The 24,222-nt window shown below is 38.5% G+C and overlaps 2 protein-coding genes across 8 annotated transcripts in view; both read left to right on the forward strand.

The window, feature by feature from the left end:
* The window catches only part of XRN1 (5'-3' exoribonuclease 1), a 42,281-nt gene extending 23,552 nt beyond the window's left edge, over window positions 1-18,729 (forward strand). Inside the window, exons 28-44 of one of the 4 annotated variants that reach the window (XR_012776451.1) lie at window positions 548-604; window positions 1,290-1,422; window positions 2,564-2,633; window positions 3,793-4,018; window positions 4,694-4,795; window positions 5,514-5,609; window positions 5,844-5,958; window positions 6,486-6,550; window positions 6,956-7,066; window positions 7,447-7,572; window positions 7,893-8,049; window positions 8,370-8,548; window positions 8,760-8,873; window positions 8,954-9,077; window positions 10,080-10,231; window positions 15,080-15,217; window positions 17,863-18,704. Coding sequence is in view for 3 of the 4 variants with exons in the window: in XM_075507236.1 (XP_075363351.1) it covers window positions 548-604; window positions 1,290-1,422; window positions 2,564-2,633; window positions 3,793-4,018; window positions 4,694-4,795; window positions 5,514-5,609; window positions 5,844-5,958; window positions 6,486-6,550; window positions 6,956-7,066; window positions 7,447-7,572; window positions 7,893-8,049; window positions 8,370-8,548; window positions 8,760-8,873; window positions 8,954-9,077; window positions 10,080-10,231; window positions 10,433-10,723 (2,118 nt within the window). In the remaining variant the exon portion in view is untranslated. Of the gene's footprint in view, window positions 1-547; window positions 605-1,289; window positions 1,423-2,563; window positions 2,634-3,792; window positions 4,019-4,693; window positions 4,796-5,513; window positions 5,610-5,843; window positions 5,959-6,485; window positions 6,551-6,955; window positions 7,067-7,446; window positions 7,573-7,892; window positions 8,050-8,369; window positions 8,549-8,759; window positions 8,874-8,953; window positions 9,078-10,079; window positions 10,232-10,432; window positions 13,539-15,079 lie in introns of those variants that run through there. The other 3 variants (XM_075507239.1, XM_075507236.1, XM_075507238.1) reach the window with 3 other exon arrangements.
* Window positions 18,730-20,096: 1,367 nt separating this feature from the next.
* Window positions 20,097-24,222, forward strand: part of GK5 (glycerol kinase 5) — a 28,049-nt gene continuing 23,923 nt past the window's right edge. Inside the window, exons 1-2 of one of the 4 annotated variants that reach the window (XM_075507242.1) lie at window positions 20,097-20,551; window positions 21,795-21,888. In XM_075507242.1, coding sequence (XP_075363357.1) covers window positions 20,420-20,551; window positions 21,795-21,888 — 226 coding nt within the window. In that variant the 5' untranslated portion in view covers window positions 20,097-20,419. The remainder of the gene's footprint in view (window positions 20,552-21,794; window positions 21,889-24,222) is intronic. The other 3 variants (XM_075507240.1, XM_075507243.1, XM_075507241.1) reach the window with 3 other exon arrangements.

Genomic DNA, 24,222 nt, shown 5'->3' on the forward strand with positions numbered 1-24,222 from the left:
TCATTATTAATCTTTTTAATTTACTCACTCTTTTTGAGGCGATTCAGTAGCGTGAAGCCATACTCTGAACTCTGCCTTTTGGTGATTTCAGAAAGGAACAGATGTCAGTATATATTCTGAACTGCTGTTTCTAAGTGCAATCCCAGCTGTTCTTCCCTTGCAGTTTCTCTTTGGTCTGAGGAAAATTAGGAAGTTGTTTCCTGAAGGCCACAGATCAAAAAAGGGGCCAAGGAAATTACTAAAGCAAAAGCTAAAGGCAAAGCCACATGAAATAATGGACTGATTTCTTTGAAATTACTTGCAAGGACATGATAATAAAATTTATGTGAATTCTGGAATTAGCCAAACAAAGCAAAAGCTTTGGTAAGAAATTGGTCTTGTTTTAAAAACTGGACTTAGCCATCCTAAAGAGTTCATGAAAGCTGTATACCTTTATCTACAAAACCCAAAAGAATTCTACATTATCTTTTCAGGTGTTTTGAGGTACCTGAAATCCAGTGTTGGTTCCTGCACTAATTTGTAATGACTTTCTGTTCCTTTCCTTTAGCAGAGAAAGAGCAACAAGAAGGTGCGAGTAACTGTGAAACCCCATTTGCTGTACAGAGTAAGTGATGCGAAAAGGTTTTTTTTAGAAGTTAAGTTGTCCAGATCATATTTATTTTACCTAAGCTTACCAACTTTCAGAGAGTGGAATTTTAGGACAGTATTGATGGAAGAAGTTTTATGATGTCTTCTAGAAAATCAATTTGAGAATGGTAGTCTGTCTCTAAAGGAGAGAATTTCTTCTAACTACAAACTCTGTCATGTATTATACTGACTTTCACTTCTTTTCTACCTTCTGTCCTTCATGCTTCCACAGTTCTTATTGGCTGTATAATGAAAGCAAAATAAAATACACTTTCCATTTGTGTCTTCTTCCTTGTTTTGCTTTTTGTTCAGCTCTTGACATATGACCAACTGCTCATCTTGCTTGATATTTCACAGATACCTGTGTTACTGATACAGGCAGGTTACACTTGATGGTTTATTTTGTCTAAACTGATCCCCTTGGTCTGTCTTAGATCATGCACAGCACTGCTGTTTCTCAGGCAGAAGCAGTGAGTGAGAGTTGCAAGAAAAAAAAAAAGAAAGTTTGCTTTGTGTCTGAGGAGGGAAGATCCTATGTTCCTAAACAATTTTTTTTTTCAGAAAGTTTGTTTTATAGTATGCTTCAGATATTATTATAAATGCATTTTGACTGTAATCTCTATTTTTTGAAAACATTAACACAGTCTTTTGGGTTTTGTCAGCCATTAGAACAACAAAATGGGATTGTTCCAGATCGAGATGCAGAGTATAGGCTGTTTGACCGTGTTGTCAATGTGAGAGAGAACTTTTCCGTTCCAGTTGGTCTTCGAGGTACCATTATAGGAATTAAAGGAGGTACAATTTTCTTTATAATTGTAGCATTATAGTTATATAACAGCTCAACTAGTGATGTGAAAGCAGGCTTCAGAAAAGTGTTTTGTATAATGGTTGTGAATGCACAGAAATTTCTCACCTATGAAGCATATGCAACTTGAAGCCGCCAGCAACATATTTACTGTTTTGAATCAATCCTACAGGTATTCTGTTTTAATTTCATGTGTTACACAGCTGTACTTTGAATAAGAAATTACTTACCCTTTGTTCCTTCTTAATATGAAGAAGGCAGAGAGATCAATGAGAGAGAACACAGGCTGCAGAAGAGGAACAAAATTAGGTTATGGGAAGATATGGGCAAAGTTAAGAGACACAGAGATAAAACCAAAAGTATTAGCCTTAATACTTACATTGAATGTAAAATTTTATCAAATGTGATTTGTCTCAAATTGTTTTGTTTGGAATTTGGTTTTTACTCTGTGATACTCCATTTCTGTTAAGTGGCATGGATTTATACCTTCTTTGACAAGAAGATTATCCATAAATCTATTTCAGGTAAAAAAAGATATTTACTGAATCACATTGGGTGTAGTAGTTTGAGATCTAGTAATAGAAAGTCTCTTCTTGCCTGGCATTTAAGCTGTTGCTTTCTCATTTGGTTTGCATCCAGCAGAATCTTGAATAGACAAGACTTGAGTACAGGTTTTTTAAAGAGGTATTCTTTTCTCCATAATGATTATATACAAGTATAATTTTAAAGGAGTATTTGTCTATCATTATGCAAGAAGGTAATGTTAAAGCTGTCTGTTTCCGACTGCCTAAATATAAATATGGCTTGCACCTCTTTTCTGGCAGTTTCTGACAACTGTGACATACTGCTATAAATTGCAGTTCTGTTAATGCAGGTTGGTAAGTTGTTATGCATGGTACATTTCTGTTAAAAGTATATCTAAAAGTGCAGCTATATATGACTTTGAGAAGAATTTCCAAATTGCTGTTAATGGAATTACTCATTTAAGGCATAAGGAATTTTTTGTTGCTAATTAGGTAGGTTTTGGTCTTTTCATTATTTATTGCATAACTAATATAGGTATTTACATAATTTAGATGAAAACAGCTACTGTTACATATATAGGATGACATTTTACTTCATTTTCTATAGCCAGTAGAGAAACAGATGTGCTCTTTGAAGTTTTGTTTGATGAAGAATTCCTCGGAGGCCTAACTATAAGGTTTGTGCAGGGGGTTTCATAGTCATTTCATGCTATTTGATGGCATGAAATTGTTGCATTTGGTTTGGTTGAGTATTTTTAATGCCTCTTTTTAAAACTTTGTTTCTCAACAGTGTTGGTCAATTTTTATTTCTTTGGTGTTTCTTTTTTCTCTTTGAGTAGGGATATTTTTTTGAAGTGTATTATATTTTGGAAATGCTCTTTAGGCTTTTTTGCATATTTAGAAGCTTCTGATTTGTAGAAAACAAATATGAACCAGTAGAGTAAAGCACTAGATCCAAATGTCTTTCTAAAACAAATATGTAGAAAACAGGTTGTTATCAGTATGTCTTTAACATATAGATTAAAAATAGTAATCATCTGTTCCTCTGAAGGAGGAACTCTGAACTATCAGTAATTGATACTTAGGCACTAAATTCTAACTGCCATTAAAAACCTAAACTGTTCTTCAGGAGGTGGAGCATGGTTAATGCTTTTGTTTTAAAAAGTGTGATAACTTTTCTGTATTTAAGTAAGCAGGTAGACTTCTAAGTGCACTAATTAACCCAGCAGGCTTCATTTTACTGTTGTTCTTAGATAAATTAAGGTTTTTATGACAGAAATTAGAGGAGAATCTTACCTATTCCCTGCATTCGGCAAGCGTAACACAATCCTATCCCTTGCAAGAGCATGTCCTGTAACACAGATAATCTTCAGTATTTGGAATCATAAAGGAAGATATAAAACTGACTAAATGCTGCTTAACCTCAGTTTATAATTCTGCTGCTGGCTTCAGTTTTCATCTCAGAAAAAGAAAAGAATATTGTTTCCTGGTTCATAATTTTTTACAGAAATATTTACTACAGAACTATGCTGTAACAGTTCACTCATCTTTAAAATTTCTTTGAGCTCAGCACTGAAAGTACAATATAAACTCAAGAGTAGTAGTAATTACTGTTCTTTTCTGGTTTTGACAGCCAGAGGCCAAAGGGGAGCACAATGGGATTAACATTGTGTGTAATGGTACTAGATTTCAATATTGGATACAGTTTTCAGCTTCTGCTGTTCAAACTTGAACCATTATCTTCTGGCATAGAGGCAACAGTGTTGTTAAATCAGATATATTGAAATGTCAACAATGAAACTACATGAAACAACTATGTCATTTCCTTTGCTTAAGGTGCTCACCTGCCAGAGGTTATCGTCTGCCATCAAGTGCCTTAATTAACCTGTCTCATGGTAGTCGGTCAGAAATGGGAAATCAAAAACTGACGGCCATAGTTAAACCTCAACCAGCTGTGAATAACTACAATTCATATGCATCTGATGTGTCATCTGTATGCTCGCAAAAAGTGCATCTGGGAGGCCTCAACCATTCTCCTCGCTCTCTTTTTGTTCCTACTCAAGTAAGACTTTTCTTTCATTTGTACAAAAATGTTTTTCCATAGAAGCTGAATTATGACCATAGTTGTTACCTTCATTGGTACAAACAAAATTTAATTTTTATGTCAGTATATTAGAAGTATGATAATCCTTATCTTGGAGAAAGGAGTTAATCCAATAATGAAAGGGACCAACGGTCCCTTATTGACAGTTATTTTGCTTTGAGTAGCTCCAGTTGCATTTCCAAGAGACAAATATTTAGTTCGGAGCAATGACACCACATTTGGTGTCAACAAATAGTTTGTTTGGGCAGAGATGCAATTATTTCCTTAAAGTTCTTGTTCCAAGTAATGCTTCCTGTAGGCCAAGCTTGTCCATGCTCAGAAAGAGAAGACATGATTTTCTTGTCAGTTTTGCTTCTTGGTTATGATTTACTTCGTCTGAAAATAACAGTAAAGGAGGAAAAATTACAGGTGAATTGGGTTCTCATGGGTTTAATTAAACTTTGTTTTTTAGTAAATTACTTCTTTAAGGAAAATTAGCTTAATGGGTAACTAAAACAAGCTTAATAGGTTGCTGTAGGTGTGTTTGAGAAGAATTGTCTCCTGTTTTCTAAGTCTATACAAGAAGAACTACTTTCCAAAAGAAAATTTAAGGCAATGAAACACTTCTGGTTTTTTTTTCTCTTAATAATTTAGCAACTGAATGGAAGACAGCATTACAATCTCAGGGCTGAAAATCAGGGCAACTCTAACTCACCCCAGAAAGGATCATTTCTGAGTGGCAATCAGAAAAATAAAGTGAGTGTTCTGATTCATTTAGTACTGGACCCAAATGTCTCAATATTTATTTTGGCCTCCTATTTAGAGTGGGTGTCCTTTTCTCATGATTAACAGATAGCTTTGTTTTAGTACATCAGATGTTGTAGTCCAGATACAGACCGGAGCAGAACTTGTCCCAGTTCTTGAATGAGTATCATATCCTGCTTTATCCTTGTTTAGATTTTAGATTTTCAAAAGTGTTGGTTTTTATGTAGCTGGGCTTCAGTTCTGTGGTAACATACCTGTAATGTTTTGAAGCAACTGAGCCTTATTGATAAGGCCTTACAAAATAAGATGTTAATAATAAAATTTAAGAATACTACCAGTATGAGAGCATGCTTTTGAAACCATTTTGAATTATCATCTGAGTTTAATTATACTCAGTGATCTTTCCTATATTAATAACTTCTGTTAATAACAAAACAAAAACATTCTCAAAACAAACTAAGCTCATTTCAATTTAATAGTGATTCTTAGGAAAATTTGTTACATAAATACAACCCACCACAGTAGCCTATTTCATAAATTAAATACCTGCAAGTTCTACTAGTGTCAGTATGAACATTTCTGTTGTCTGAGCACTGTTAAACTTGGACTTTAGGATTTTCAGAATGTCTTTGTGTATATGATTAGCTGTTCAGAAGTTCGAGTTTATAGCTGCCGAGTTTGTTGGGAGTGTTGTTTCTTATTTTGTCAGGCACAGAGTAAGGAAGATGATGAATTCTGCAGCATATGGCAATCATTGCAGAGTTCTGGGAAGTCTCACCACATTCAGCAAACCATGCATGAGAAGGTTAGTATATAAACTTTAAACAGATCCCTGGGTTCAAAATATGGAGGTACTTAATTTTATACATCAGTTCATTACATCAGAAAACTTCCTAGTTAATGTTACAAATAAATCCTCTGGATTAAAGTATTGTTATACAGGGTATGCATAGCTCTAGAAAGAGGTAATTGTACAGGACTACTATGTAAATGATAGATACATAGTTTTCTGGTTAAGGTTTGATGTTTGAAATCCTAGGGTGCAGTTCTACCTCAGGAAATCAAGCTGGGAACTGGCAATCAGTTCTATAAGCCAGGATTCAATGACAGCAGCTTTAAAGGTCAGCAAAGAAAACAGGAGCCATATAAAAAATGTAAGTACTATAATTAGAAACTTTGTTTAGGAGAACTACTTGCTTTATCTGATCTTCATTGAAATGCCTCTTGAGTTTTTGGTAGTTACTGACAGAAAATAGTTTATTATAGTTATATAAACACTACATTGTGCTTGTTATTGTCAAATAATGTCCCTGGTGTGCATATTAGGTTATTCCACATTTAATCCTGAACCTTTTAATCAAGCTGTTCTGCATTATGTTGACTTTTCACCCATCTGATATAAAAACAAACAAACCCCCACACACACAACTTGGCTTTGAAAATTTCCTTGTGATCATATTTGTAGAATATAAAATTAGATATATTATTGCATATATTTCATTTTATTTTATCCTACAAGAAAAGCATACACCAAATGACCTATAAAGTGTGAATTAAACATTTGATGCAACTGTTCAAATTAATGCAACTCTGTGTACTTGTATGGAGTTATTAATTTGTTTGAGCCTTGATTATTATTACGGTTTTTAAGAGCATTTCAAAAGAATGCATTCTTTTGTAGTTAAAGAAGATTCCAAAGTTACAAGAGGTGAAAGTCAGCCACATAATAAAATATCAAACAAACAGGTAATTTCTTTTGTACTGAGTAAATGTATTCTTTTCTTTTTACTCTGATCTGATTCATCATTTTACAGATTTCTCTTTAACTGGCATCTTAGTTGATTCTTTTACTAGGTAGACTTTATTTTGGAGAAAATTTTTTTTTTTTTTTACTCTAGAGATTTTACAGACGGAAAGTAAGAGAAAGTGCATAAGATATATAGTGATGATACCAAATGATTTTCCTGTTCCTCTCAGACTCTAAAAGCTATGCTGTAATGGGAAAACACAAATGCTAGGTTTTCAGTAAGCTGAAATCCTCGAAGAATATTAGCTTGTGAAAGCTATTTGCAGATGCATTTCTAATATGATTGTGTTATAATGAGTAATGGAGTATTAGTATTCAATAATAAATGCTGCAGTTTATTTCAGAATTTTGCAGGTGTGAATAAGTACAATGTCAAACTTCTGAAGAGGAATGAAAGTCCCAACATGCCTGTAATTCAGAAGGCTGCAGTTGATGGTCGCTGTACAGGTGGAAAGGTAGGATCTACTAGATAGTTGATTTTCTTGTGCTCTTTGAATAACTTCAGTTTACAGTCCATTTTGTTCCAATTATTCCTGGTCATTTGTATGCAAATTCATGTTTATAACAGATACAAGACGAACCTGTATAACCTTGATCATTCTTTAAATCAATTCTCTATTGGTCAATACTTGCATCTTTTTAGTATACAAAACTTGATTTAGTCTCTGGATATCTGTTCACACTCTGAGCAGACATGACTGTGATCTGCCCAAGCTAAGAGAAGAAAATCCTGAATGAGCATAAAATTAATCACATACTAATATACCCTTCCTCTTGCATCTGCTTGTAATATACTAAGTTGATGTACCTTTTTTTTTTTTTAATTTGTTTTAAGAAGGACAATGAACTTGAAAGCCTTCTAGCTTCTTTGAAAATTTCCAAAGAAAATGAAGTGCAGACTTATTCCAAGGAAGCAAGAGCTACAAATGAAGAACATCTGTCACCACAATCATTTGCTATGGTCTGTATACTGCAGGAATCATTACATTGCAATTTAGCATCTGCTATCTTAGCATCAATGCTTCTATTTAAAGAAACTCCATGAAACCTCATACTGCCTTTTTAAACATATTGATGAGCTTTTAATTAGCTATTCTCAAAGAAAATTAACAAACACATTTGTTTATGCTAAGATGCTGTTATCTGTGCTTTGATAGAATGTAACTGATAGGAAAACAAAAATTCAGATTTTGTTACTGATTATGATATTCAGAGTTAAGGAAGAAGGTAGTTTTATCTAAATGCCATCATGTCCCTGAATGGTTTATTTTATTTTTAAAGAAAGGAACACAGATGCTCAAAGAGATTTTGAAGATAGATGGCTCTGACCTGGAAACAAGGAATGAAGTGAAATCCCAAGTTAATGATGTTCCTGCTCCCCCTAGTAGACAGGATTGCCATGGAGCTGCCTTGCAATATAGACAAACAAAAAAAATGGGTATGTTTAGACATCAGTTCATAGTTCAGAGCTTCACCTTGTAGTGATATTTTAGAACACAGCTAACAGTATAGTACTGATTTTCAAAATACGGTAATAAAATGTCCATCTTTTTCAGGTCTACTTCTTTATTCAGATCTAAAAATCTCTTTATATATAGTCTCCTGGTTTTTGTTAATGAGATATGAAAATACCAGAGGAAAAAAAAAAAGCTTTTTTTTTTTCTGCTAATGACAAAGTTGCTGTCCTTTCAGTGCAGGAAATGTTTATGATACTGCTTTTTTTTTTTTTTTTTTTTTTTCCTTCTTCCCTTTTGTCAGCTGCTTATATGAACAAGCCTCATAGCACTGGAGGCCCTCAGAACACACCAGCACTGGAAACTGGAGGTCACCCTTTTCCTTGTCCACAGCCTGCACTGTCTACCGTTTCTGAACTTTCTCGTATTTGTTCTCTTGTTGGAATGTCACAACCAGATTTCTCTTTCGTAAAAACACCACAGGTAAAAAGCTTTTCTGCAAAAATTAAAGTTCTCAACTTTGTTTCAACTGTCCTATATTAAACATTTGGACTGAGCACTGAAATCCATCTAAAAATAAACGTTAGCTCCTTTTGGTATCTTTCTCAAAACAAACAAACAAATCCTCTGTTTCTCTCTCTGTTTGTTTGTCAGCAATACAAATTCCCTCAAAAATCTTATCTCATTTTTCTAGACCATGACAGTTTGTCACATAAAATTATCAAATGGTTTGTTGGTTCATGGACCACAGTGTCATTCTGAAGCTGAAGCAAAGGAGAAAGCTGCGCTTTTTGCTTTACAGCGTTTGGTGAGGATGCAAAGAATCTTTTAAAATCTTTGTCTCTATTGCATTGCATCTGTTTGTAATCCTCATTTCCTTCTTCATAGAGTTCTATAGGAGTAAACTTTCCTTTGCCTCCACCTCCGCCTCCACCAGTGTTTCCAAATTATCAACCACTGGGAGTTCCTGTACCACCTGGATCTATTCCTCCAGTATTTGCACAAGCCCCTGGTAAGTATTTGACTAGTACACATTTCAAATATTGTGATGATATCCTGTAATTGTAATAGTTCTTTATATGAAAGTGAATGCCTTCCAGAAAGCCCCATTTTTGGTCTTCATGTATGTAGTTGTGTGTCTGAACTGCTTTGAAAACAGTTCATGAACCTCTTCTCATCAATATGCAAATTAATTCAATACAAAGAATCACATATCTCCCAATTATTTCTTTTCTTCAAGAATGTATTTGTCCATTCAGTCTTAGTTGTTCTTTTGTTTTTTTCTTCTTCCTTCAAAACAATAGTAATTAGTTCAAAGCTGATAGTCCCAGTCCAGAATTCATAAGAAATCTCTTCCTTGATTTTCTACATGGATTATTTTTTCCCCCCTGTTAATGGTTATCCATGCATTAGTGTTTTTATTTGTTTATAACCAACTTTCACTGAAGTTCTGCATCACGATCCTGTTGTACACTGCCAAACATTAGCATGGTAAGTCATTCCCCAAAAATTGCTAAAAATCCTGGTGGCGTTTCTGGTTCCCGTCTATTTTGTATTCTAATAAAGCTTAGATTCACAGCTAGTAATTAATGAGTCAGCACCATTGTAGCATCCTGGTAACCCATACAGCAGCTGCTACATCTCTTCCCCAGGGTTTCTGTATTGTTAACTTGTTTCAAAAGGATGGCCGAAACTCGCAACCTTCTACTAATGCAGTTCACTCAGCTAAGGATGTGAAGATCCTAAGTTATATGCGCTCTGAAATGCAGATGCCATGACTTAGTGCTCTTAACTGTGCTGTCATCCAGGTGTAGTTCTGTAAAAGCAGAACTGTTTGGGATTTTTTTGATAATAAATAAATACTTACCTATTTTCAAGTAACTATGAAGAATATGAGGCTTTATTGGAAAGAGAAACAAGATGCAGACAAATGTAGTTGGGGTACTTTTGGGGTCTTGGGGAGTTGGTGTCCTCTTTTTGAGGAAAGAGAGCTAAAAGTTACTTATTTTCACAGCTAATATAATGCCTCCGTCATCTCACATGTTTGGTCCAGTGTCCTGGGGAGCTCCAGTGCCTAAACATTATTATCCTGGCTCCTATCCAGGAAATGTGTCTTTTGCAGGAACTATACCAGTTGGTTCTCACAACCAGTTTATACCTCTACAGGTAAGATTGGCAGGTTTGTCTTAATATTCTATTTTTGTAAAAAATATGCCTACATGATGAATGCAACAACACCCCCACTGTGAAGCACTATTTAGTATTAGAAAATTATTGTAAAAAAATTGTATGCATGTTTTCTAAAAGTGGAATATTTGCAGTTTTTTGAGAATGCATTCTGTTAAATAATATTTATTTAATTTAAAGGTAACTAAAAAAAGGGCTGCTAGCAAGAAAAACTTTGAGCTCAAGGAGTTTCAGAGTTCCCCTCAAGCTGCACCACTAAAGAATGAACAGCCAGTGTCTTCTGACCACATTCAGCAAGATAGTTCTTCAGCTCCTTTAAAATCTCCTCAAGCTGCTCAATCCACTGTTTCATTTCAAGACAATGTGGCTACTCCAAGCGTTCCTCATAACAAATCAACACCAAACACTTCCAGCAAGCGAAAGCCAAGAAAGCTGGCTGTCAATTTTGGCGCACCAAAATCTTCAGAATAAATATGGTAGCTAGGTGTATTTTATCTTTAACTCTTCCCCCACTGTTACGTTCTATCATTTAAAAAAATCAGAAAGCTCTATTAAAAAGACCAGCCACTTTAGGTAAAATATAGAATGAAATACATTTTATTTGCTATCATTTTGAGGTTGTTATGAAAACTATAAAAATTATGTCAAAACTTAATTATTTTGACTTAAATTAGCAAAAGCCAGGAAATGCTGAGTTAAGGTTACCATGCCATCCATTGTGCCTAGGTTTCTAAACAGTGGCTTACAGACTATACCGGGTAGGCAGCAATAACACTGGCAAACTTAATTCAGAATTGCCATGCTTTTTGGGAGGGATATGGAGCGGTAATAAGTTGGGCATCAAACATTGCTTAGTATGACATTTTGTATTCTAGCTCATTTTTAAATAGTGTAATAAGACAGAAAGGAAAAATTATTTAAATGCAGCTTTTATATTGGCTCTCCAGGTCCTTCTGAGTTAAATTAGTGTGACTAAAACCTAACTACAGTGGAACTGCCAAATTCACTTTCACTATGACCTGCTAGGTTTTATAGCAGAGGGCAACAACTTTACAACTTTCAAAATGTAGGTATTACTGTATCTCTAGTACTAGAGTGGCAAAAAGTGGTCGCTGATGCAGCATCTCTTCCAGGAGATTAATTTATAGGATGTATTGAATGAAAAAAATATATTTGCAAAGTAGAGACCTCTTTGGTAAAGTATGTTTAATTTTTTTAATCTAGCAGCATTATCAATTTCATTGTTTTCTGATGATAAAATAACATAGATATCTACTACAGATCTGCATAGCCTCCTAAAATGCTAGTGATATCCTGATATTTTTTTTTTCTAAATAATAAAAATGGCCAGAGTTTAAAGATGTCCGTTTGTGTAGTATGGCTGTCAAAGTTATGTTTACTAGGGTCCATTTCTCCCCCTAACAGTCTGCACTCTGAAACCTTCTCTATGGTAGCCTATTTTTTGTTGCTAGTGACTTTTAATATTTATTTTTTAGTTTTGTGATAGAAGTTCTGTGTAGCAAAATTAAATTATCAGAAACTGTTACTATTGGTTCCATAAGAATATTCAGACAAAAAGTTGACTTGTATTTTTGGAGGGAGCTATGTTGTAAAAGCAGTAACTCCATCATTCTTAGTTCATATAGGAAAAAAAGAAGGCTCAACGGTCCCTGTACTATTTTTAACCCACATGTAGCATTCTTATTGACATTAATAAGAAATCTTCAGTCTAAGAGAAAATTTGAAGCCTCAGTTGGTGCTGTTTACTGATGTTGATGAAATTTCATTTTTCTTCTTTATTCTAATCTGTTCCAGAAAAAATATTTTTCCTCTAAGGCCTAGGAAGCTTAGCAATAAAGCATAATTTAGTGATTCATTTTGTTGCCTCCAAACAGGTTTCATGTTGGATCTGCAAGTCTGTAGACTTTCTTTCAGTTCCCCTACCTTGTTCTTTGCCTCCATTTCTTGGTGTTGTACCAAGTTTTACATTGTTACCATGTTATAGGATTTTTTTATATTGATTTGTCCGAAACAGTTGTTGCCTCAGCAGTATTTGTAGAATAGCAGCAAGCCCTATAAAAAGGATCACAGGGGTAAAAACAAGGTTAAGAAATTTTATTTCATTTTATTTAGTATCACAAACCTTGTAGAATAGTCTACATACAGTCTTAAAATACATTTATTTTGTTGTTCTCTTTATAGCCATCTAGTCTCAAGAGGGTTTGAAGCCATATTCTGTGAAGGGAAAGTTGTACATTTTGGTGATTTATTGTCATGAGCAACACAAGACTGACACGATGCTCACATGCCAATATTTTAGAAGTGTTTATGTGAAATTTAGTTATGCGACACAGATGTTAGCCCTCCCCATATCCTATATGAATTATCTGATCATCAGAGAAAAGAGCTGTTTGGAAAATCCTGTGATGGAGATGAGACTACGTTAGATTCTTGCATCACAGAATTTTGACATATCTGGATAGCCAATTTATGCAGATTTTTTAGAAACAAAGTTAGGAAGGACACTATACTCTTTAACACCAGTAAACACAGCAATTTTTATTATTACTTACTTCAGACTAAGACTTCCTCTCCCTCTTCAAGTAAATTGCTATATTTAGTATATATAGCTGGTTAAACACTTAATTCTGTAGCTGCTGCATATTGTATTAGTCCCTGGTTTTTAGTTTATATATTCTATGATACTGACTGCCTGGTGCCCAGTTAATTACAGTTTTACATGTCCTGGTAGATGTAACATCTGCATTGACCTATGCCATGTCCCCTATGATTTCAGTTTTATACTTTAACAAGGTGATTATGTTTAATTCATACAGATACAAATCTAAGCATTTGTTTTTCTCATAGATATAAAGTATTTTGTAAGCACTGGAGTTTTTCATTAGATCTTATACAGAGCAGTATTTTACTAAAAATCCAAAAGGGAAGACTTTTATGTGCGCATTTTTGTAGTTTCTGATTTTTTTAAAATAACTTTTCATTGTTTATCTGCCAAGTGAAATGTTTTAAATTTGCATATGAATGGATACAGAATGTATTTTTTTGTGCTGTTTAGTGTTAAGTGTGCATTTGCAGATTTTTAGCATGTAGTTGCACAAAGGACTGTGCAAAGATATTTTAAAATATGAATATATGATACACTGAAGGAAAAACGTTCATAAAAGTTAAATGCTATATAAAACTTTAATGCAATAGAATAATTTTATAAATTGTGTCTGTGTCTGCTTGGATTAAATATTGAAACAAAAAACATTACTTATTTTCACTGTTTTATTTCCAAATACTATATGGGAACTTCTGTATGCTCCAAACCAAAATTTTAAGGTATAAATTAAATCTCATGAAGCCCAATTTCTGTGATTCCCAGAGGCAGCAACTGCCCACCTCTGAGCTGTTTCTTGGTGGCTTTCAACTACTAGTCAGTTAAAGATAAAGTTTAAAGATAAAGATAAGTTTGTTAAAAAGGTTGTTAGTCACTTCGCAATTAAAAGAATTTAACTAGATAGTGATCTTCCAAAATTTCTTTGGCCTCTGTCACCCATTAGAATTAAAAAAAAAAAAAAGCTATAGAAAAGGCAGTAAGATTACTTTCCAGCAAGTTCAGTCCTAGTGGTTCTTAACAAGGTGCAAAAACAGCTGATGGCTGAAAAACAGGAGAAAATAGGAGGAGCCATGGGTACCTGGAAATATTTGACACCCTAATGTAAAGCCTTTTTCTGTACCTGGAGCAAAACATTGTGCTGAGATTTTTACTAGAGTAGAGTAAGAACAGTTACCTCATTTGTAACAAGGCTTCTGAATGAAGCATAATTACAAACTGCACTAAAACCAGTGTAATGTGTTTGAATTTCTTCAAGAGACAAATGGCAAGTTACCTTTCGTAATTAGATTTCCTCATCCCCAATAATAGGAGATTTTTTAAATTCAAAATTGCCAAACTAATGTTACTAGATTTTACCCTTATTTTAGAGAGGGTAAATAAATTTCTTCACCTTTGTATTATGTATATATACCACATGCTGAGTTTTCTTCTCTTTGACCAGTTCTCTCTAAGATCATGTTCAAACTCTACTTGTTCCCTTTTAAAGCACAATGAACACTGTAGTCATGCCAGTTAATTCTTAGTATCTTTAGTTGTAAGTTATGAACTTTATTAGGATCTGTCTTTTGCCAACTGCGGCACCAGCTTTTCATGTAGAGAGATGTTATGTTCCTTCTCATAGATTACTGTGTGAATTCGCTTGTTTAAAGCAACTAGCATAAAGAATGGAGTACACTCTTAACATGACCAGCTGCTGCAACTTTGTGTAACAATATTCTGTATAGAACAACAGTCTGGTTGGTATATACATTAGAGTCATATTACTTAACATGAAGATACCAAGATACCATTTTGCATTTCTAAAGCTGTCTTCAAATTATTAGTCAATGGACTTTTAAGTACTACAGTTATCCTGCATGGCAAGTTCTGCCTTGTTACTTTTCCCCTCTCAATATATAGCCCTAAAGAAAATGAAAACAAATTAAGTAAAGGGATAATGTTAAAATATATCAGTTTGTGCGTAATAAATCTTGCATGGACGCTCCCATTCAAAAATTAAGTGACTGTTGTTCAATTTAGTGTAGTTAATCTGAACTACTATATAGATGACCCTGAGAGTGAGGAATCTCAAAGAAGGAATGGTTACTTACAGTAAGGGATTTTTTAATTCTTTTTTTTGAGATGTGATCTCCGTATGTATTCCATCATCAGCCTTCCTTACTACTGAGAGACAGTTATGTTCTTCTCTTTCTGTCTCTGGAAAGGGGACACAGTGACACCAAGGGCATAAGGGCAGTCTGAATACACACTCTTGGCCAAAAGCATCCAAATTCAGGTGCATGAGGACCCATGAATATTGAGACTGTAATTGATACATATTTCGAAGAATCGGAGATCATGAGGTAAGTAGCTGTTGTTTATTAACAAAAGAATCTGTGGTTCCAACAACAGTTCCTTACTGCTGCCGATTTTTGACCGGGTGTTTACTCTTATTTTTCTGTAATTTGCAAATTTCCTGGTTCTTTTCTGCTTTGAAAGCTAATACAAATCAAAGAGAACAGAAGGAGTCGCAGTGCCATTGAGTGCAAACAATAAACCTGATTCCTGTTATTTGAAACGACAGAGAAAGCATTTTTCATTAAAACTTTATTTTTTCTGGTAAAACTTGGTCAGTAAACATTGCTGCATCAGCATTGCTTTATGAAAGTTGATAATCACTCTTAGTCCTGTATTTTGTGTAATGGCAAGAAAGACAAAGGCTGGCAATCAAAAGCCAAAATGTAAATTCTGTGCCGGTAACAATAGCAATAAAATTCAAAGTTGGCAACTTTTAGCATGTTGAGGGTACGGGGTAGAGTAAGATCTGTGATTCCAGTTCAATTAAGTGATCTATTTCAGAGCAACCTATGCATGTTTTAGAATTAGCACTAACTTGGGATAGGACAGGACATTTACTATTAGCTCCTGATGCTTCTTCCAGTACATATTTATTTGAAACAGCTGAAATGCTTTGTCAGTCATTGAAACTTAACTCAGCAGGGTAAATGGAGAGCAGTGTAGGCTGCTGGAACCTCTGAGTTTACCAGGCCTATATTGAGATGGTTCGTTCTTCTAGATTTTTCTGTTTAAATTTTCTCCTTTTCCTTCCCCTTGTTTTCTTTCTTAATTCCTTTTTTTTTTTTTTAAAGTGGCTAGGTCTTACTGAAACAATAGTTCTTAAGTGCTTTTTCATCTCTTTAGCCTCTAGTATATCCATTCTCTTGTTCTTAAACTTCATTGATGGCTATTTTCCTCTCTTTATTTTTAGATTTTTTTCCTGTGAATTTCCAGACACTGAAATCAATGTTCTTTTAAAGAGCTGTTCAGCCCTGGATTTTCTAGGTACAAAAGACCATTCCTCACATGTATATACACACTCACGCACACATGTATATACAGATATGGGACTCAAATCTCTTATTTTCTCGAAGCTGTTCATAGTTCTGTCATTTTTAGTCCACATAATTCCTTAAGAGACATCCAGAGGATGATGGACATTATCTCATATATACACATTGCACATCTCCAAATGTAGGTATTACTTAGGATGGGTTAAAAGCATGGGCAAATAATGAAACATTAACAGGACAAGTGCACCAGTTTTCACTTCACTTGCTTTGGCAGATAAATTCTTGGCTTAAAACTTGATTTTCCTAAAGTCCACCTCGTTCTCTGGTCAAAGGTTACTTCTGTCGCAGAGCTGGCAGAAAGGAAGGACTGCTTGTGCCTCAGGCACAATGCAAAACCTCACATACGTGGGCACCGTTTTGATGTGCAATTTTCTAGTGAAAATGCTGGCTTAACCAGTTCTTATTACTTGTTCCCACTGGATCGTGCCAAACTGTTTGTATCACCACATTGGGAACCATATCAAGGAATTAATCTGATTGAAACTCTTTCCCCCATGTTATTTTTCAGTCCGATAGTTTGCTGTGGAGCCACAAGAACAGCTGTGTTGGTACAACAGTTTGCGGTGTGAGGGTGGGGTGATTTAGCAAGAGTGGAACTGCTTAAGAAACATCCCATTGCTGCCTAAAACTCAAATCACCCACGAAGCTAACGTGCTAGATTAACTGATGTCATCGTATGTGGTTCTGTCTGTTGACTTCAAGGAGAGTGGTAAATTCTGACAGGAGGAACTGCTGAGAATGGTCATATGGTAAATTATTGCAGCAAAATTTGCCAAAAGGTCATCGCTTTAATTTTGGGCCGTCTGTTTGTTAAGTTTCCAGGCAAGGCTTAATGAATGATGTATGTGGGCTGCACCAACCAATGCAGCAATAGAAATTAGTGGGCTCTTTCTTATTTAAATGCAAACTGACTAAGGACCCTGAGGTCAATGCTTTCATAATGTTAAAAGTTGTTAAAATGGTAGAGCTAAGGAAGTGGGTAAATAAGAGTTTGATGAGACAGTAGAAAGGTAGATGCATCTTGACAAAATATAGCTAAGGAAGGGAAGTTAAAGAAAAAAACATGCATTACAAGTTTTGGGTCTTGCCCTCCTAGATTCCAGTAGCTGGAATCCTGTTAGCACTGTCAGTGGCAAGTGATTCATACGGGAAGCCTGGGGTGAGCAAAGAAGCTCCTATGTATCAGTCACACAACAGAAATGCACCTGAGAATACCTTTATTTAAAAGAAAAAAAAAGTTATCTATTCCAAATACAGTTTCATTAATAATTTGGAAATTTTAATTAATAATCTGGTCCTAGAAAATGTCAAGATCGTTTTCTTTCTAGTAATTAGGTCTGCTGGATCTGTAGCACTCCCATCTCTTAAGGCCTACTTTAACCGGGATAACTGGGGCAAACCCCCCTCGCTTGGCATCCTCTAAAATGTACTTGTTGCTGACTGAAACATGCTGAACGTGATGACATTGCTTACAAATATTCAATATAAATTACTCATGGTGGGGGTTTTGCCATCGCTGCCAGCGATGGAGTATCTTCTTGTCCCTGATGTTCTGCCCTTTGGTTGGTTTTCCTTAATAACTCTTTCCTTTGCTACAGCATTGGACAGGTCCCTGGAGTGCCTCTACTCCTACATTTGGTTTGATATTCCAGTAAAAGATAAGACCAGTCACGCTTTCCAGAGACCAAAGGAACTGAGGACTTCAGCAGAGAAGAAGATGCAGAAGTACAGGACATAGCTGCTGCGGTAATTGGTATGTGACCCCAGGTGTGTGAATTCTCTGCCTTCTGAACAGTGGAAATGGTGCTTAACAGGAAGACTAGGGTGGCAGCAGAGGTTACACAGGCTTGTTACCAGCATTGCAGTGCAGTATAAGAGAAGGGTGTCCGTACATCTTCACTTCAAACTGAATGTTTCTTGTCTGTGCTAAGATGAACTTGGGGCTTTTACCCGTGTTGGCGGTAAGACTTTTCTCTGAGGATGACAGAGGTTCTGGATAGACAAAGAGTGCCTGTGTGGGAATGATACTCTTTATGGCAAAATAACATAAGCTAATGCCAGATAAGTCATGTATGGACAAGCTGTGCATGTCTGAAAACCCATTGCCTCCTTTATTGCACTGTTTTAATCACATTGCAAACAGAACATTAATATAAAATTTGTATTTCATAAGCCTCTTATAAATTGAGCAATTGTAATACCTGCTATATAACTGAAATTATATATGGACTGCAACTATGCAAGTTAGTTCACATTATCTTTTTCCAATGTATATACGGTGTTCCTTTTCAAGATGCATCTAAGTTCTTATTAACGTATTAAACGGAGTTTGAGTTGCATGAAGAAATCAGCTTGTGGTCACTTCCATGCAATACAGTGCATCAGAGGGGTATGTATTTGTTACATTAAGAGCTTGTAAAAGAAAAAGTAACCTGCACCTCCATTTTTTTTCTGAAGTTTTGCTTCATCTTGCAGTGAGACAGGCCCCACTTGTATGGGTACTGTAAAACCATGAAGGATGTCTGGATGTATTTTCCCAATTCAACTTAAGGCTTCTTAGTTTTTGAATGTTCGGAGAGGTCTTAGCCTTTTATACCAGTTACACGTGTTGAATGGTATTTTGGGAGCTTTCTTCAGGAGTTCCAAATAATTATTATTTACTGAAACTAACAGAATAATTAAATTAGTTTGAAGAAATATAGTCTTAATCAGATATTAAGTACTTGATACCTTTCTCTGACATACATCTATTAGCTGTATGTCAAGAGATTGTAACTTGTCAAGTTATAGTCAAGGAGACTATAAAAGTCAAAGAGATGATGACGTTTTCATGAGTCGTTCTTTAGGGAGGAGAGGTAAAGCAGCCATTCCTTGGCTTTCTCTTTCACGTGCCTTCAGTTCCCCGTAGTCCGAACCTTTGTCCCAGTGACCTCCGCGACCGCCCGGGTGAGGTGGGGAGCCTCTTCTCACGTGGCTTCCACTGCTGTTGGTATTCCTGCTTTAAAGATCCAGTAACATCGGACTGTTAGCCCACATCATACCTGTTTGTTGTTCATGGTACAACTTTTTGTAAGAGGGGCCAAACAGAAGTGCAAGGGGAAAATATTTTCTATGTATTTTTTGCTTTTGTTTTTCCTGGTCTAATTAAATGAGGAGTTAAAACTAATTGACTAATTCTTCTAATTAAATGGGGGTTAAAACTAAACTCTACTGATACTTGTTTGGGGTTGAGCATCCTGAATTTTATTGCTTAACTGAGAATATTTCTGGTTGTTCCTCTTGAAAAACCACCACCCCATCTAAGGGCAATACGGACACATTTCTGTCACTCACTCTGTTCCAACAGTAATTTTAAACGTGGTTCCCTCTATGAAGGAAAGTGATGGCACAAGAGAATTGCTTAAGATGAAGACTTTATATAATTACATATGCTTTGTCCGCTGATGCTCACTACCTTCAGTGATGAATCCCAGGAGGGACCGTGCCTGGCTGTTTGCCACGCACCTGCTCCTAGCTGACATTTTTCCATGTGGTACAGCTGTAAGGAGGGGCTGGCTTTATGCGGTATGTTCACTTAGAGTCAGTATTAGCACCGTGAGGAAGTATTCCAGTGTTCACTGAATTCCATCTTTTAGAAACCCTGTAACATTTGGTGTTTAATTAAAGCCTTTTACGTGCATTTGGCAACTTTATATAGAAACTGCACAGACTAAACATGGGGGTTTGTTTTGGGGTGTTTGCTCTCTGTGTGGGATCCCCGTGCCCAGAGCCTGGCCACGCTGAGAAGGCGCCGGCCCTGCCGGGAAACCCGCCCCGCCCCATGAGGGAGCGGGCGCGCAGGTGCCGCCGTCCCCGCCAGAGCCGCCGGCAGGGAGCTGCGCCGCCCGGCCCTCCTCCCCGCGGCAGCCCCGCGCGGCTCTCTGCCGCACGGCCAGGGCCAAGGCCAGGCCCGCGGGGGCCGCGACTCCCGGGCCGCTGCCAGGCCGCGGCCCGCGCAGGCCGCCCCGAGGGCGACCCGCCTCCCGCCGCCGCCCTCCCCGCGCCCATAGGCCGGCCGGGCGCCCGCCCCGCGGCGGGGCGGGGCGGTGGTTTTCTAGCGGGCGGCGGCCGCCCGGCCGCACTCCGCGATCCCTGCGCGCCGGGCCGCGGCGGGCGATGCCGTGCGGGCAGCAGGAGAGCGGCGCCGCCCCCGCGCGGTACGTGGTGGGGGTGGACGTGGGCAGCACGGTGGTGAAGTGCCACGTCTATGACCGGGCGGCCGCGGTCAGAGGCTCCAGCTGCAGGAAGGTGAATCCGCGGCGGGCGGGGGGACAGCGGCGGGCGGCGCCTTCACCTCGCCGTCGGGCCGAGCGGCGCGGGCTGCCCTTCCCCGGGCGAGAGCGGAGGGGGTCGGCGGGCGAGGGCAGCCTGAGGCGGCGTTTGCCTCGGGAGCCGTCGCCGGGGGCGGGCGCCTGCGGGCGGGGCCGAACGTGCCCGCTCTCCGCCGAGTGCTGGGCGGCTTTGACCTGCGGGTCTCCGGGTCCCTCACCCGTGCGGGGTCCCGGGAGACGGCGGGTTGCCCAGGCGGGGCGCGGGTCGCGGCTCGGTGTGGGAAGCGTTCACGGGCGCTCACCCGGCTTGGCTTTTCCCCGTGCGCAGGCGTCCTCTGAGCCAGGTCGGGTGGGGACGGCTTCCCGAGGGGCCTCAGACCAGCTTGGATGAAAGGAAACCCCCAGCCCGGTTGGAAGCCCCATGGGGGATACTATTATTGCCCTCGCCCCGTTACCTCTCAGCATTTGCACCCGCCCACCTTTCCTCATTACCTTCGCTTTAGTCGCTTGTCGGCCAGTTCCTCTTCAAACAAAACAACTTTTGTTAGTAGGGCATAGCTGAGATTTGCACAGGACTTGCGTTTACACACGTCCCATTATGTAACAGCACTATGTAAAAAACCTGTTAACTTTGGAGCATGAATTTCAGGCTGCTTTTGGTTTGTATGGCTTGTGATTTTGGGATCAAGACAATCTCCGCAATTAACTTTTTTATCGTCAGCTATTGCAATGAAAAGATTGCATCGAGGGGAAGCGTAAGAAATGTGATGGATTTTCAGAGATGGAAGGGGATGTTCTCAGTGGAGCTGACCCTCCCTCTTGCCGGAAGCCCATCTGGCAGGTGCCCCCTGGCCTGCTGTGCCACGCTGCTAGTGAGCTGCTCAGAGGGATTGACATCCAAGTTCAGCAGCGGAGCCAAAAGGCTCTCTGAGAAACCTGGTTTCCAGTTTGGAGCCCTGAAAGGGGTCTACAGGCTCCCCAGTTCTTGGGGGTTTGGGCTTCTTTATTCCCTCTGAAGAGAGGAGTTCTTCTAGAGATCACACACCCACATTCAACCATGTTTTAAAAGTGACAAACACTGTTGTTTCTCCTCTTGGAGTAGATTCAGAAAATTAAGACCAAGCAAAGGCAAAACTGAATGTATTTGCAGAAACTTTCACAAGAATCCTGATTTCTGTGAACTAGGGATCATAATGATGTTGTGTGTCTTTTGTGAACAGGTGGAATCGCTTTATCCTCGTCCTGGCTGGGTTGAATTAGATCCTGAAGTGCTGTGGAGTCAGTTTGTTGGTGTAATAAAAGAGGCTGTACAAGGTAATGGCTTATAAAGTTTGAGAAGTTAATTAATTATTCACCAAATTTAGTAAAGTTACTTAATTAGATAATAAGATTATCTTTATTTTTTAAAAGTACTGAAAATTCATCACAAGTCTGCAACATGCTTTAAGGTCTACAGCATGCTTTAAGGTCTATTCAATCATTACGTAAAATAGGACACTTCAATGACTTCTTTTCTTTCAGTGGGGCCAGATTAGAATTGAAGGAGAACCAGAAGCAGTGTGCATACTCGATTTACATGTCAGTGACAGCGCCTCGTTGCTCCAGCTTTTTGTATATGTATCCTTCCCCAGTGTCTGTCTGCCTTCCTCCAGATGCCTCTGTGTACGAACAGAGTAGGCTTGTTTCTCCTTCCGATTCCCCGTTATTCTACTGCCACTTTGTGTCTGTGGTTGTGAGTGTATGTGAGAATGAAAGCAGGATGCTGCATAGTTGTGTTCGCTCGATTACAACCCAATATTCCCACTTTCCCCATTCAAACTACAAACAGTTCTTGCCATCCAATTTATGTATCGTTCTTTTCTATTTGTACTTTAGCGTAAAATTTCCTAGTACTTCACGCACTAAAACACATATAACTCCCTTTTCTGCCAAACTTCTGAAGTTTTTTTTTTCCCCCCCCTCTTTTCTGGATTCCGCTCTAACAGTGCACTTACTCTCTACAACTCACAGAGCTTTCCCATTATATCAGCTCCAGCATCCTGCAGTCCAGCATGGATCACCTTCTGTGCCACGCTGATGCCATGGACCTGTCAGCTGCATCCCAGCTCACTTTCTCACAGTGCCCCAGCTTCCTTGTCATGTGTGTGTGCGTCATACTCTTTTTTTCAGTGCCTAAAGTTCCTCCTGTTTAGCCCCCCTTGCAGTTTGATCTCCATGTGTTGCTCTGCCTCCAAGCCTGGCTCAAGGCAAAACTGCTCTTGTCTCTTCCTTTGGAAGGCAGCCTAGGGGACAGGGAGAGTAACCATTACTAGGTGTAAGCTGCAACTGATTATTTTGGGCTCTTGTTCTGTTTTCTCAGCAGCCACAACTGTTCTATCACAAGAATAGCAATGCCACCTCAACCCCTAAAGACCTTAGTAGCTTCCTCCACTCCCATTCTGTGTGGCAAATCAGGAAGCAAGTTATTTCAGCTAGTTTTAAGAGGAAGCTTTCCTTGTGGTCAAGCTGTGCACAGTGTCGGCAAGTAATTTTTAAGTGGTTGTGTAACGTAAGTGAGTGTAAGCCCACACTTCTGTCCAAAGAAGCAGTCCTGCTCTCCTTTTTACAGGGTTGTTTCAAGTCCAGAGCAGTTTCATGAGTCAAATCACTGTGCAGTCATTTATGCCAGCAGAGCTTCACAAATATTTGTGCCAGTGCAAGAGAGGGTGTGGTACCAGGGGCAGGAAAGACTGTCTGAAAGCAGGAAGAAAGCATAGGAGCACTTCAGTTTACAGGGCTTGTGGAGCTAAAACGTGATTCTGTGTGTGGGTGGATGAGCTGATGTAGTTCAGTACTACCTAAAGGTGGAAACTGCTTCTGGCTGCATAGTCCCGCCCCTGTCTCACACTCTGGTAATCGTTCAACCATTCCAGGAGACAGCTTAGCTCACCAGCTTAGCTGAAAACTGTCTGTGCTTTGTCGTCTTTTTTATTTTTCTCTTTAATGGAAGTTAGCTCTACTCTCATTGGGGTCTAGAGAGCATGATAGGTGTCACAGGAGAAGTGGTGGGAGCGTGCAGCTTGTGGAGATGGGGAGGAGTAGGACGTGCCACTCTAATCAGCAGTGAGCTGCAGCAGTACTGGTATGGCTTTGTCTTCAGTTTAGACCCAGCAGCTACTGAAAAAGAAATACTGCAGTTCTCAAGCCACCTGCTCCCAGGTCCTCCTCCCGTACGCTCCCACTACCAGCAGTACTTGTACAGGCAGTTGGAGCAGGTAGCCTTGCGAAAGCACTGATTTAATTTGCAGCTGATTGAGGGCCTTGATACCACTGCCTGTGTGAATGCAAGGACCAGTATAAGGGAAGATGCAGAAGCACATGTAGAGGTTGGCAGAGCAAGACGTGCCCTTTCTCTATGAAACCCCTTCTGTAATTGTTACTCGGAGGCTGTTGGTTGTAGGGTCTGCAGTATATGCTTATGCAAATGAGTAACTTTGCACATGAAAGTTAACATAACATGTATGAGCAGGACCTACTTAACCTCTGATTTGTTCAAGTAGCGGGATTGAAAAAGCCCTTCAGGGTAACAGTACTTTGGACAAAATAGGTAGCCTGTCATTTAAGTGGAATTTCTTAATGTATGGTTTTTTTCACATAATTTTGCCTTGG

Source organism: Mycteria americana, chromosome 7 (assembly GCF_035582795.1).
Source record: "Mycteria americana isolate JAX WOST 10 ecotype Jacksonville Zoo and Gardens chromosome 7, USCA_MyAme_1.0, whole genome shotgun sequence".
Lineage (NCBI taxonomy): Eukaryota > Metazoa > Chordata > Aves > Ciconiiformes > Ciconiidae > Mycteria > Mycteria americana.